The sequence below is a fragment of the Hydra vulgaris genome, chromosome 15 (genome assembly GCF_038396675.1).
Source record: "Hydra vulgaris chromosome 15, alternate assembly HydraT2T_AEP".
Taxonomy (NCBI): Eukaryota; Metazoa; Cnidaria; class Hydrozoa; order Anthoathecata; family Hydridae; genus Hydra; species Hydra vulgaris.
Genome location: NC_088934.1, coordinates 33513161 through 33529148, shown reverse-complemented (window position 1 = coordinate 33529148; position 15988 = coordinate 33513161). Strand labels below are relative to the sequence as shown.

The window sequence follows — 15988 nt, the reverse complement described above, 5'->3', positions numbered from 1 at the left end:
TCGTAAAGAAATAACAAAAAATAAAAATAACTTAACTAAAACTAAATTTAAAAAAATATAACCAAAATAAATAACAAACTATAACGATAAGATTATCTTAATTATGTTTAGAATAAATAACTTTGAACAGTTTATTTTTACTAATTTTTTTATAACTTAATATTATGCGAAAAGCTTTTTAAGTAAAGCAACAACTTACGTCTAACGATTGTTTAACAAATGCGCACATTTAAAAGTTAAAAAAAAGTTTCTTACCAACACTTTGCAATAACGTAAACAAAAATAATCGTTTATTTAAAAAGTTTATATAAATTTTTTTTTAATTTAAAGACATAAAAAAAAAATGCATACTTATATAAATACATAAAAATATATATATTATTAATTATTACTTTTGTAAAAAATCATTAGCAGTGATTAATTGACTTTTTTAAATGCGTTTTAATAATATAAAAACATAAGTAAAGATCAAAGTTATTTAATTCAGACGGCTTTCAAAAAGTTAGTCTTTTTTTTAATTATCAACAAAATATTTCTACTTTTTGTGTTAATTAACTTAAATGATTCTTATATAAGTCTTTAAATCTAGTCTTTTAAAGAGACTTACCATTTATTTTTTTTTTTTTTAATTTACTTATAAAAAAAATTTATATAATTAAATAATATAAATAAAAGTACAACTTTCAATGATACTTTAATTAAAATCATTAGCTACTTTATTTAAAAGCGTTTTGCAAATATAAAAACATTAGTAAAGATAAATGTATCAAAGTTATTTATTTTTAACGTAATTAAAAACCAATTTTTTCAGCGTATTTGTTAAAATTTTTTAAAGGTCGGCATCAGGTTGGCAAAAAAAGTTTGATACAAAGGTCTTACCATAAAACATAGAAACGAGGTCAGCAATTTTTTTCCGACATCATATATTTTAAGGTCGGCAGTTAGTTAATTCCGAGGGTCGTATATATATATACAAATCTATAGTATCATCTACGGAGACAAATTTTACAAAAAAATGAGTATCTACAGGGACATTAGCATTATTGAGGACATTTTAATGTACCCGTTAATTTTTTGTCCTTGTAAGCATCGCTTTTCAGAGAAAAAGTGTCCCCGTAAACAACTTTTATAGGCACAAAAAGTATATACACCGACTATCAAATAGTCTGACTCGCAACAGAGTGCTGCTACATCGACTGAGGGTTTGGTTTGAGTCAGCATCTAGGTCAGGTTTAGGGTTGGGTAACGCCAAGGTTTATATATGGTTATATTACTGTAATTAATTGTTTTTGTAAATAGATGAAAACAAAAATAAAATATAATATATAGTAAATATATTTAAATAATAAAATAAATATAAAAAATATATTTTAATAATAAATTTAAATATGTATAAATAAAAATAGAAATAAAATAAAAATTTAAAAAAATGTATATATATATATATATATATACAGCGGTGGCCAAAAATTAAAGACCACTTATTTTTTAGTTGGTTTCTTAATCTTTTCATTAAAATTAAGAAGATTCTAATTGACATTAAATTTTTTTTTAATATCTTGTTAATTAAAACATACGGATTAAAGTGGTGTAACTTTTTTAATCTAATTCTAATTAAATAGCATTTAACTTATTAAAAAACTGATGAGTACTTATAAATCTTCTTTAAATAAATTGGACAAAATTTAACGACCACTTTCAAATCTTTAATTTGCACTTATTAAAAATAATAATCCATTATTTTTTTTAACTGTCCTAATTGCTTATTACATTGGCTATAAAATAAAATGTCGAAACCTGAGTTTCGATATCAAATAAACATTTATTTTTTGAATTGCAATAAGGATATAAAAATATTGCAAAAATGCGTGCAAAAATCGAAGAAAAAGACAGATACGCGGCTCTTGTATTAAAAGAAGAAGGCTATAGCATCAGACAAATAGCAGAAAAGCTCGGAAGGTCTCACTCTTGCATTATTAACATAATTCAACGATACAAAGAGACCCGGTCAATTAATGATCATCATAGGACTGGACGCAATAAAATTTTAAATGACCATAATGTTTGCTCGTTAGTGAGATTAATGAAAGAAAACAGACAAGCATCATCTACAGACTTCTCTACAAAATGGACACTGTCAAATGGTCTGAAAGCAAACCCTAGAACTGTGCGTAGGGTCCTCCACAATTTAAATTATTTATGGTGTGCTGTTGCAAAAAAACCACGCTTAAATAAAAAACGAAAATTTGCCAGGAAAGAGTGGTGCAAACTACATAAAAATTGGTCAACAGATCAGTGGAACCGTGTGGTCTTTATTGATGAAATGAACGTTGAGGTAGACAACAGAAAAGGTCACGTAATGTTGCGTAGACTTCCAAGCGAACGGTTCAATGAATCATGCATTTTGAAACGAACAAAACAAGTCAGTGGTTCAATAGGCATTTGGGCCTGTATGAGTGCCTGTGGAGTTGGCGTTTTTCATTTGATGGTAGACTCAACAAAGAAAGGTACATCGAAATTTTGGAAAACTCGCTTATTCCTAGCATTGATTTATGGCAGTTGCAAGATGGATTTATTTTCCAGCAAGATAATGTGCCGTGTCATAAAGCGCATGTTGTTAGCGATTGGTTCAATTCTAATAAAATTCAAGTGCTTCCATGGCCTGCCAATAGTCCAGACTTGAATCCAATAGAGAATTTATGGTCGTGGCTTGATCACAAGCTTGGTAAAGAACAACTTGACAATTTGGAAGATTTGAAATCTTCTATCTCTCATCATTTGAAAAATGTGCCTGATGAAGTAATCAAAACTTTAATGAATTCAATGCCAGAACGAGTACAAGAGTGCTTGAAAACAAATGGAGGAACAACACGTTTCTAAATTATTTTTTTATTGCTTTTTGAAATGTTTTTGAAACTGGTCTTAAAATTTTGTCCAATTTTTTTTTCCATTTATATTTTTTACTAGCCAGTTTTTTAATTTTTTAACATTATTTTGTAAAAAAATTATAAATTCTTTTATAATAAATATAAAATACAATCAAAATTCTTTCTAAAAATGTTTTCCTTTTTTTGATACTTTTTTCCAAAATAAAATTATACTAAGGTTAAAAATAAATTTTGAAAAAAAAAAGAGTGGTCTTTAATTTTTGGCCACCGCTGTATATATATATATATATATATATATATATATATATATATATATATATATATATATATATATATATATATATATATATATACATACATATATATAGGTCTTGTTTCAAAGCGTAAAGTGGTGCGCCATTTACGTACGTATACAGCCACTTAACATAAGCAGTAAGTCATTTCAGCAAAGTCACTTTTTATCAATTTTTTATATTGTAACAAGTCTAAAGATATCAATTAGACGGTACGATAAAAGAAGTAATTAACTTTAAAGAAATTTTTATTAACCTAACTTTTCCATCAAAAATATTTAACAAAAAAAAAAAAGATATTATATGACAAGTAAAATAGAAATTATAAAAGAAGTTTAATTTAAAAAACTTTTCTTTATCATCTTGCAAACGCAAGAATATTTATTTAGACAACTTCTCACAACAAAGAATAACAAAAAGAATTACCGAATTTAAAAACAAAAAAAAAAAAAAAAAATTGACACGCTATTTTATGTTTCAAAGTGCATCTGTACTGCTTTTTTAAATATTGTTGTTGCATTTTGAAAAACGTTTCTTCTCAATTTAAAATGAGTTTTAAAATTACATTTTCTTTCAATTAAAAATGCTAATGTATTATTTTTAAAACATTATAGTCGGGTTTTGAATCACACATATAGGAAGTTCAATCATTAATAACACTGAATCTCTTTTGTTTTTCATTAGTAAAATAAATTTTATTTTAACTTTATCAAACAAAATGAACTTAATAAAAAACATGTGAAAAAATATTATTATAATGCACTTAATGATGCACATGGAAATTCTTTTTTTCTAAAACAAAAGAAGTCTTAGCATAATAAATTACAGTAAAAACATAATGTTTTAAACATTCAACTAAACTAAATTTGATTGAAGATTGAGAGAAAATAGTAGAATAAATTTTCTTTTTATAAAGTATTTTATTTGCAGTTATGGCTTTCAACTTTTTTGCTCCGCGTAATGAAACCTTTGTTAAGATTGACAAAAAGAAACAACATTAAACAGATATCGACTACAACAAAATTGATGACCTGTAAAAATTGTATTTAAATAACATTTTACATTTTTTTATTAAATAATCTACTCTTAATTAAACGGTTTCTTATTAGTCAAATTTTAGTAGACAGATGTTTAAATTTTTTTTCCTCAACAGTTTTTTTAGCTGCGAAAAAATACCAAAAAAAAATTATACTGGACTACTGATTATCATAGCAAACAACTCAATTAAGAAATAAAAACTATTTCAGTCGCCCACAGGGTGACTAGGAAAAAAACGTAGGGTACACCCCTGTATATATATTTATGATATATACATATATTTTCTTTTTATGCAATTGAGTCTAATTTATTTTTTTAATGCAATTGAGCAAGTTACATTTATTTGAAGACTTTTTAACTAACTTTTTAAACTAACTGGTAATTCCATGTCAGGCCTTGATGATATCAAAAAAATATATATTACACATCCAACCCTCGGAATTAGGGTCGACATTCAGCAATGCCGACATACCTGCCAACCTAGAAGTGTTTGAGGTCAGCAAAAAATTGACCTCATTTCTATGTTTTATGGTCAAACCTTTGTTTTACATTTTATCTGCAGACCTAATGCCGACCTCACACAGATTAAAGTCAGCAAATTATTGCCGACCTTATTTTTCCTAATTCCGAGGGCTGCACATCTTTTTATATTCATTGATCTTTCAAAAAATATAAGGATTTTGATCTGCAAGTATATGGGTATTCATCTATGGATAATGGGGCACGGTTCCTTGTTTTTGTAGCCAAATATTGTGATAGATTTTTCACTACTTATCCAGACTAGCTGAAGCTTTGAAAATTTTGGCATTTCTGTAATGCCAAAGAATGTGCATGTTAAAATTGTTTTAAGGGCCCCAAGACATTAGGGAGGGATTGGGGCAATCACAAAATTCCACTTTTTTGTAGTGGAATTTTGTGATCCAGACAAATTGGAACTCTGAAACTTTCAGAGTTCCAATTTGTGTAGTCATGATAAACACTTGTTGAAATTGTTCTTGGGGCAGATGACCAGAGGATTCATGGCCTAGGGCACTGGAACCATGCCCCAGTTATTTTATCAAAAAAAAAAAATTTTTTAATTTTCTTTTTTTAATGAAGTAAAGATAACTTTGAAAATATTGTCTTTTTGAAAAAAAAAATTTTTGGTTTGTACTTGTTCTGTTTTATTTAATTATTTACAAAATAAAATACAAAAATACAAAGTGTCAAGATTGTGTTAAGATTTGCTTAAATGCGTCAAGGTTAAAGTATACATATGTCCAGTTGTTGTTACAGACGCATCAATGATATAAATTATATTGGTTATTGGAATCCAACACTCATTTACTCTAGATGGCTAGAAAAGTTTGTTAATAGGATTTGTTAAAGAGTGCATAAATGTAACCATAACATCTTGCTCGATATTGTCAATTTCATTTATCAAACTAATCCAATGAAATGTATCATATTTACATAGAATAAATTCTCCAAATTTTAATGTATTAATGTTAATTTGTTGATTAGGTTAATTACTTTGAATACCAAAAAAACAAAACATGCCTATTATATTAAAACCTTCACTTATTCGTTCAAAATCTATAGATTCTGGGTTAAATTGATGATAGCTCATTGTTCCAGGAATTGTTTTACTTAGCTAAAAACATTTTTTCAAAGTGGTGCACAATTCTGTCAGCTTTCTTTTTCAATCTGGAAAAAAATAATCCCTTTAATATTATTTGTGCAGTAATCAAACATTTTATTACATTTCAATATCTGCTCATTTATGGGCCTTTGTAGACTTGCATTTGCTAATTGTTTTACAGTGCCACCAATACAATCACATGTTGACTTATCATGACTTGTAGCAAAAAATATCCACTCTGCATCAATGTCAAAATCATCTTTATGGACAGATATTGTAAAGGTTTTTGTGGTTTTTATACTGTTCAAATATGTTTCATTTTGTGGTTTTTATACTGGTGTATCTGGCAACATCTTTAAGATTATTGAATCCTTTCTTTCCAATCATAGTATAAAAGTTGTCCTCGATGAACAACACTCTTCTTCTTATTCTGTAACTTCAGGGGTTCCTAAAGGTTCTATCCCTAAACTCTTTTTAATTTACATTAATGATCTTCCAGATATTCTCACATCTAAGGTGGCATTGTTTGCTGATGATACTACCATTTATTCTTGTCTTGATAAGAAACCAACAATCTCTGATTGCTTGGAGGGGGCATTTGAGCTTGAAAAGGATCTCACTTCTGCTACAGCATGGGGCTCACAGTGGCTGGTGAACTTCAATACAGATAAAACTCAATTTTTTTCAGCCAATCGTTATCACAATAATTTAGATCTTCCTATATTTATGAACGGGATGTACTCAATGAGTCATCTACTCTTCATCTTCTAGGATTAACTCTTTAAAATATATAATCTTTCTTGGAAACCATATATCAAATCAGTTGCAAAATTAGCATCTGCTGAGGTTGCATCTCTTTATCGAGCTTGTCACTTTCTTACTTCAGATTCTATTCTCTATCTCTATAAATCTCAAATCCAGCCTTGTATGGAATACTGTTGCCATATCTGGGGCGGATCTTCTAATGATGCCCTTTCTCTTTTAGACAAGATGCAAAAACGCATTGTAAACATAGTTGGACCTGCTCTTGCAGCCAACCTCCAACCATTATCACATCGTCGAAATGTTGCTTCTCTTTCTTTTTTCTACAAATACTATAATGGGCACTGCTCTAAAGAGCTAGCGTCTCTTGTGTCATCTACTAAAATTCATTCTCGTGTTATTTGTCATTCAATTAAGTCTCATCCTTTTTCTGTGACTGTTCCTAAGTGCTCCAAAAACGCTTATTCATCTAGTTTTATTCCTCGAAGAAGGTAGCAAAAAATCAATTGCAATTCTTCGCTACAAAAAAAGTGGGGAGTGTGCCAGTTATCCATATATGGAAATCCATATACTTGCAGATCAAAATCTTTATATTTTTTGAAAGATCAATGAATATAAAACAATGTGTAATATATAATTTTTTGATACCATCAAGGCCACATGAGTTTCTTGAGCATCAAAACCAGGTATATAAAAAATTGCCTATATATATTTAAATTGATAATTACAAGTACTTAAAAATAATTTTTTACATTTCTGATCATTTCATTGGATTTGTCACCCCTGGAAACAGCCAAGTACAAATCTTTAAGTAAAAAGATCAATTATTTTTTAAGTTATGTAACTTGAAACCTTTAAATAAACATTGCAATTCTGAGAAAACAAGAGAAGCCTAGCCAAAATTTGTTAAAAGTAAAATGGTCATATTTCAGGATATGATGAGACAGCATGGTTTTATTTTTTTTATTTTTCAAAGTTGCTATTTAATTAAAAACATATAGTCATTAACAAGTACTTGTTAATTGTGATAAATTAGGAAAGCAAACATTACTAAGGAACTTTTTTTTTAATAGTGCATACGCACTTTTATATTCAACCTTTCTCCCCCTCCCTTACGCTTTTGTACATTATTCAAAGACTCCCTCCCCTTATGAGCATACGTACTTTATGAACGGCTTCTAATTATATCAGGTCAACTGAAATCCACTTTATTTTAGCAATTTTTTGTATATATACTCAATACAGTAACAATAACAGAATTAACAATAATATCTTCAATATATCATTTAAAAATTACCGCGCAACAAATCCACCAATGCTAGTAAAAATAGATGTCATTTTACCACGATACCATAACTTTTTATCAGAATCACCAAAGGATGTGTATGCAGCATACAACTAAAATTTTTAAACTTTTAAAAAAAATTTAAAGAAAAAAAATTTATTAAAAAAGACAAGGAATAAATGTTTGAAAGATACTGGAAATATGTGTTAATATATAAGTTTAATACATCAAAAAGAACACAAAAAGACCAGAAGATTGATCTAAAATAATTTAAACCTAAATTAACTTTAAAGTATGTAACTATATTTTAAATAAACTAAATGAAATAAATTATGTAATGTAAGTAATAATATTTAAAATTGTAGATGAAAAATCATGGGATAATGTTATTTAACTTATTTCTCCGCACAGCAATCTTGTTCATGAAGGTTCATGTTTCAGAGTTAAAAAGTTGATAGAGGATTGCAACTACAATAAAGTCTCCTCAACTGTAGTGGCTTTCTAGGCCTTGGGGAGGTGAATAATATTTTTAAAAAAATTTCATTTTAGGATTTGTTTAAAAAGATATATAATTTTTTTTTTTTTTTTTTAATACTACCTTTCCTATTTGTGGCAAACACATTGAATCATTTCCATCATTGTTATCATAGTATGTATTTAAAGAAGCGAGGTAGTCTAAATAACCATCAAAATCTTGTTCATTCAAACTTGGACGACAACTAAACTTTCCAGCATGTTCAAACTATAATACGAAATATGTTTTATATATTAAAAATATTACAGTGCTCAAAGTAACTATACAATGATCATGTTTTCAAAGTCTAAATGAAAGTAAAAAAAAAAAAACAATGAATTAAAAATATTAAAATTTTATTTACATAAGGATAGTAATTTGAGAGAGTGATTTTTATAGACTTAGTCAATGGTATTTTTATAGACTTATTAATTTATTTTTAATTTATTTTTAAATAACTTTAGGGGTTGCTACCGAACTTTGAACATTATATATATATATATATATATATATATATATATATATATATATATATATATATATATATATATATATATATATATATATATATATATATATATATATATATATATCAGAGGTGTACACTTGTGGTCGCCTGACAGTACCAGATGACTGAATTTTGTAAAAGGCAACTAAAAATATTCCTTTGATCCAATTAAGTGACCCAAAAGGGAGCCTATTGATTTTTATGTGTAGTTCTATTTTTATTTTCTTTTTATAATTTAAGAATTTTATAAAAAGAAAAGTAGCCATCTAAAATAATAAAACTTTTATGTCAGTGTCAAATCACAGAATCAAAGTTTGTTTCCCACATTTTCTATTAATTAGAACATAAGAAAATTGTACAAGCATCTAAACGTATTTAATAAAATACTTCCTAAATAAAAACTATTATTTATTGTTTAAACGAAAATACTTTTTATTTTAACTTTTTTTTACAAATTTTATTTAAGGATTTAGAGATAAAGTAATAGAAATAAATTTGCCAAAAAAAATACTTTGACAGGCCTTGTTAAGAAGCGTTACACAGTTTGCTTTTTTGGTAGGTGTCAGTTAAGCGAAACTTTTTTGTAAAATGTAAACGTCGAAAAGTGTTTCAGTTAATTGAAAATCTTCTTTTTTTTTTTGAATATTTAAATTATCTTTTAACTTTTTTCATGTGACTTTAATTCAGAAAATATGAAGACTTAAAAAGAAGCATTTAACCACAATTTTTTTAAAGAAACAAACTTTTTATAAAAAAAATTTTTAATTTTACAAGACTTAAAATTAAATATGATTTTAACGATTTAAATTTAGTTTTGAAGGAATTTAAAATAGTAAAAACGTTGAATTTAAAATTTAGTTTTAAATGAATGTAAAATAGTTTAGCAATTTTTATTAATTCATTAGGTAAAATATGTCTCTCCATCATAGATTATCATAGATTATTACAAGCAAAGATAATTAATTTTTTTTTTTAAAAAAAAAAAAGGGAGAAGTGTTTTTACTTAAGAGAATTCTTTTTACAAAAGTATTTTTTGTTATGTAAATTCAATATCGTTTAAATTTCTTTTGATGTAATATGCTTATGAACATTAATTAAGTTTTCAAATATCTCATTGGTAACTGATAAATCTATCTATAAATTGTGTATAATCTTTATAATAAATACTACATTAAATACATAAAAATTGAAATAAATAAATAAACAAAAGATTATGCTAAGTATAAGATTGTTTTAAGAAATAAATTATAAGGAAATATAACCTTTTTCAAATAACGAATTTAGATTCTATTAATAATTTTTGTTAAATTAGTTAAACTATTACAGCGATTTAAAATTAAATATAATTACAATGCGATACTTTCAAAATATTAATAGGTTTTTAGCTCCTGTAACAAATAAGATCTTAATAATTACAACACATTAAAACCAAAGAGTTTTAAAGTATTTGTAAATTTTTTTTTTATTTTTGTCAATACTTTGTTGCTGTAAAAAAAACGCAAATTTTTTTTGAAGAAATAAGCGCTCAATTTAAATGAAAAACCTAGTGACATATATATTGGCATATGCTTTATTTGAAACAAAAAAGTAAATGTCAATAGTTTACAATATTACTTTTATTTACGCTATTTATTTATAGTAATACTAGTCTACACTTAGTTCAATAATGAAAAATGACTAGAAAATCCAAAAAATCCGCTTAATGCAAAAACTTGTATAAAAAATAGCAAAGGGCAACTTAAAAAGTTGACAGGCAACCAAAATTAATAAACTGGTTACTTTCAGTCATCCTTCTGGCAATTGACCAAAAGTCCCCTGTATGTATCAGGGGCTATTCTAGACCATTTTCAACATATTTGTATGTTTTTTTTACATTTTTTATGGCAAATATTTTTCGCAGAAAAAAAATATTTGCCGTAAAAAATGTAAATATATTTTTTGCAGAAAAAAAAAACGCTAATTTTCTGCTAAATTTTTCCGGGACAGGGGGTTCCGCCGCCCAAATTTTTTTCCTAGAATAGGCCCTGAATATATATATATAAATAAATATATACTTGAAATATGGTTTTAACTGATATAAACTTGTCAAACCAGTAAACAAACAAAAACAAAATTTCAATAAATTTAATTGTCTCAAAATGAATTATTCAAAAAATACACTAATACAAAAATTTATATTTTAAATTTATTAGCACTTGAGGTCAAAGAATCATCAGCAGTGGTATTTTTGTGCTTGTTGCAAAATTACTATATACAAAAAAAAATGTAAAATTACACATGGTTACTATGTGCAACTATTGTAATTAATAAATTTTATATATAATTATAATATAGGAATTATTATAATTTATAGAAATATTATAATTATAATACAGGAAATATCAATGAAATTTATCATATTGATTAGGCAAATGCTTTCACTTGCAACAGTAAAAATATAATTGATTATCCTAAATGCTTATTATGTAAGAAACAAGCCACATATACTGGTAAAACTAATAACTTAAGATTACGTATAAACGGACATATTTCTAGTTGCTGATCCGACCTATCCACTGATTTGACAACCATAATTATATCTGTCATATGTTTATACATATTTGCAAAATAAGCATGCAAAAATAATCAATTTAACAAAATTTAGATAACTAAAACTGTGTTACATAATTAAATGTCTCTTTATTCAACATGTACGCGTATACACATTTCTTATTTGAAAACCTTGCATAATTTTTTTCAGTTCTTTATACTTTATTTACTGTTTATTTAACTATTTAATATACAATAGCTAGCAATTATAGCCGATGGTACTCATTCTGTGAAAAAAGTTCAAATAATTCTTTACAAAACTGTACAGCAGGCAAAAAAAAACATTTAGTTAAGCCTTTTATAATATGCACTGCAAATGGTTTTATTGATGTTTATGGACCTTTTGCTGCAACTATTAATGTTGCAACTATATTAAGTGATATATAAACTGTGTTACATAATTAAATATTGTCTCTTTATTATTATTTTAAAAGCAAAAAGCGATTTAAGAGAACTAGTTCTGTCCAATATTAGTTTTAGATGGGAGTTTTTTGTATCATAAATGAATTGAAAACTACATATAAAGTATTAATCAAGATGCTTAAAAATTTAAAAACTTGTTTAAAAATTATTTAACTAGTTTACAAGCTAACCATACTAGGTTTGTTCCAAAATGCAGATGGGTTGTTGAGGCTGTTAATGGTACATTTAAACAATCTTTTAAATCTTTGGAAAAAATAAGAAATGGAATGCTTCCTCATATAATGATTGATGTTAGAATTAGTGTTGTTATCGACTTCAACTAAGTCCACTAGTCGAAAGTCGAAATTAGTCGACTTTCGACTAGTGGACTTAGTTGAAGGCGGACTTATTTTCGACTAGGAAAATTAAAGAGTAAATTTAATCGACTAAGAACTTCCTACTAACCAACTAATCAACTAAAACTTGATTTAGTTAAGTAAAAATCTTAAAATCCTTATATCTTTTCATTTGATTTAACTTTTCAATCTTTAATTTTTGTTTGTTTATTTAGTAGTAAAATGCAATATTATAACTATTATATTATAGCAATTTTTTGACTGTTTTAGACACACACACACACCCTCTTTGTCGCAACATGGTAAGTCTTTAGTAACAAGTTTCGTATTAGTTGTCACAAAACCACTACTTCCCCCCCCCCCATGCATGACATAGTTTATGGACAATCCTTTACCTTGTTTTTTGATTACTCTCCTGAAGTTTTATCTAATTCATAGCATATTAGCATTATTTATACCTAATTATACTTTCGATTAAGTATTTCATTAATTTTTTTTTTCTTTTGTTTACTTGATGCTTGCGATTTTCATAAATACTTTCATACAGGGCTGCTCCAAGCTTGTGGCCCTGAGGCCAAAGTTAAGTTGTGAAGCTCCAAAATCTAAATGTCATTAATGTATACAATCACATTGTAAACATGATTGAAATAATATTTTTGATATATAGCAAGTATTAAAGTATAAAGGTCCCTAAATCACTGGGCTCTGGAAATAGATTGTCTCGTTGTTGAAACAGCCCTTCTCTCCTCCATTATTATTTAAATGATATGATATTAAAAAAAGAAAGCAAATATAAATTATTTTATTATTTGTTTTACAACTTATTTCAAAAAAATAAATTATTTCCATACTTCAGCTAAATCGACTTTTAGTCGATTTCATAAACGTATAAATCGATTTTAGTCAACTTTAAAAAATATTTTAGTTGATTTCGTTGACAGTCAAATTATTTAACAGTCGTAACAACACTAGTTAGAATAGATTCTTCTTTGCTTTACTGTTTTCATTTAAAATATATAAACAATAAAAAGACGGTAAAGATATTGCAATTCTAATGAAAAATAAAATTTATTTTAAAAAATGAATTGGAATCATACATTTTGAATACAAAAAGCAAAAGTAAAAAGCAACTTGAAACAATTGACTCATTAGATAAAAATGATTTTCAAAATGTTTTCTATAGATGATATGCAAAAACACATCACATTTAGTAGCTATCAGATAAAGCAAAGTTAAAGTTATCTAGCAGAACATTTAAATAAAAATGGAAAAAATATTATTTTAAAAATGTTCAACAAAAACAGAATTATAAATTAATTTCAACTGAAATTAAGTATAGGCAGGGTTGCATGGTTTTAACCAAATGGTTTAAACCATTGGTTTAAACCATAGTTTGAACCGATTAAAAAAATGTTGGTTTAAACCAAATTAATGTTTTTTTAAAAAGATTTGAACTTACAACAGAAAACTAAAACAGGTTTATGTTAACAAATATAACTAATCTTCAATATAGATATTTTATACATACATATATATATATATATATATATATATATATATATATATATATATATATATATATATATATGTATGTATGTATATATATATATATATATATATATATATATATATATATATATATATATATATATATATATATATATATATATATATATACACACACACACACATATATATATCGTTAACTTCCTGATGAAATAAATATTTAAATGTTTAGCAAAACTATAAGTAGTTCTAACATAATTTATTGATACCACAAAAAATGTCTCAAAAAACTGGGCGCAAATGTGATATGATTTGGTTAAAATATACACGAGTGACTGTTCCAGAAAGAAAGGGGAGCAGAGCAGTTTGTAATGCGTGTAGAAAAGAAATGGAAAGTCAAAGGATGCATGAACATATAAAAAAGAGCAAGCAATCACAACCCCATGAAATTGTGGAGTCAATGGAAGATCAACAACTTCTTGAAGGTAGTTAAATTACTGCATTGCCATTTAAAATTTTAAATTTTCCCTAAATTGTAAACATATATATTTGAATTATCATGTATAGACATAATAACTTAGAATAATTCAATAAACTAATTAAATATAGCAATTTCAGGTCAACATCAACATCAGGTAACTCACCATCATCATCATCAACATCAACATCATCAACAAAGGTAACTCACCATCAACATCACAACAACAAATGAAAAGGTTTCAGCCCAATTCAACATCAGCTGATAAATATTTGAAAATTGATAATTTTTTCACACGAACAAGCCTCAAAGAGAAAGATTTATTTGATCTGCAACTTGGTAGATTTATATACAGTACCCTAGCAATAGATACAACCCTAGATACAACTCTAGCTTCAGAACAGTTGAACACAAAGAATTTTAAAAATAAAAAATTTATCAATATGTTTTATCCAGGATACACTCTACCTAATAGAACTCAAATTGGAGGAGAAATATTAAATAGGGTTTATGCAGAAGAAATTGAAAAATGTAATGTATTGAATGGGAAAATTGTAGCAATGTCTTTAGATGACTGGAGTAATGTACATAATGAACCTATAGTTTGTATCTCTGTAATTACAGATAAAATTAACATTTTAGTAGAAATAATCAACACTTCTGGTCATTCACATACTGGTGAATATCTTACACAATTAGCAAGAGAAGCAATAGATTCTGTTAGATGTAAATTTGGATGCACAGTAAAAAGCTTTGTGACTGACAATGCAGCGAATATGAAATCAATGAGACAAGAACTGTCATCTGAAAGAGATATTATCATAACTTTTGGGTGTGCTGCTCATATGTTGAATCTTTTAGCAAATGATCTTAACATTGAAAATGTGAGCAAATGTTACACAATTAATAAAATCTATAAGAAATAATCTGAAACTCGCTGGAATTCTGTATGTGATTCACTTGAAAAATATGTCAACAACTAGAGCATCATTTTCAAAATGTTTGAAAAAAATAAAGACTTAAATCTGATGATTGGTAAAAAAGTGACATACAGATAAAGCGAAACACAGAAGATTTATTTAAAATATTAAAACCAATTGCAGTAGCTCTAGATAAGTTGCAAAGAGATCAAACAAAAATAAGTGACACTGTTGAAATTTTTAAAGATTTGATAAACAGTTTATCATTTTTAACAAGCGAAAAAAAAAAAAAATTGAATCTAGATACCTTCAGACTGTCAATGATGCTCATTTCCTGGCAAACGCAATAGATCCTAGATATTTTGGATGTAATCTTTCTGAAAATGAAAATGAAGCTGCCATGAATTTCGCAGATAAAGAGTTCAAGAATTTGTTACTAATAATATTCAAATTAAAAGCCAAATCTGCTCCATTCGATAAAAGCTTTTTGTATAGTGAATCTGTTTTAAAAAATGATCACCAATAGAATGGTGGAAATCTCACCAATAGAATGGTGGAAATCTCTAAAAATTGTGGATAGTAACATAGCGGATATTGAAGGTTTATTAAATGCACCAGCTTCTAGTGTTGGAATCGAAAGAATTTTTTCAACTTTTGGCCTTGTTCATTCTAACTTAAGAAACCAATTGGGGGTAGAAAAAGCAGCAAAGCTTGTATTTATATATAGAACATTAAACAATGATGTATTGAATAATTTTGATGAAATATTACAGTAATATTGATAAAGAATATAGTTTACTCAAATAAAATGCATTATACTTTTTTTTA

General features: G+C 26.5%; 1 protein-coding gene across 1 annotated transcript in view; it reads right to left on the bottom strand.

Moving 5' to 3' along the window:
- The window catches only part of LOC100205880 (putative ATP-dependent RNA helicase TDRD12), a 115151-nt gene that overhangs the window by 82810 nt on the left and 16353 nt on the right, over window positions 1-15988 (bottom strand). Inside the window, exons 2-3 of the mRNA XM_065819174.1 lie at window positions 8486-8629; window positions 7900-8000 (exon numbers count right to left, since the gene is read on the bottom strand). Of these exons, the coding sequence (XP_065675246.1) occupies window positions 7900-8000; window positions 8486-8629 (245 nt within the window). The remainder of the gene's footprint in view (window positions 1-7899; window positions 8001-8485; window positions 8630-15988) is intronic.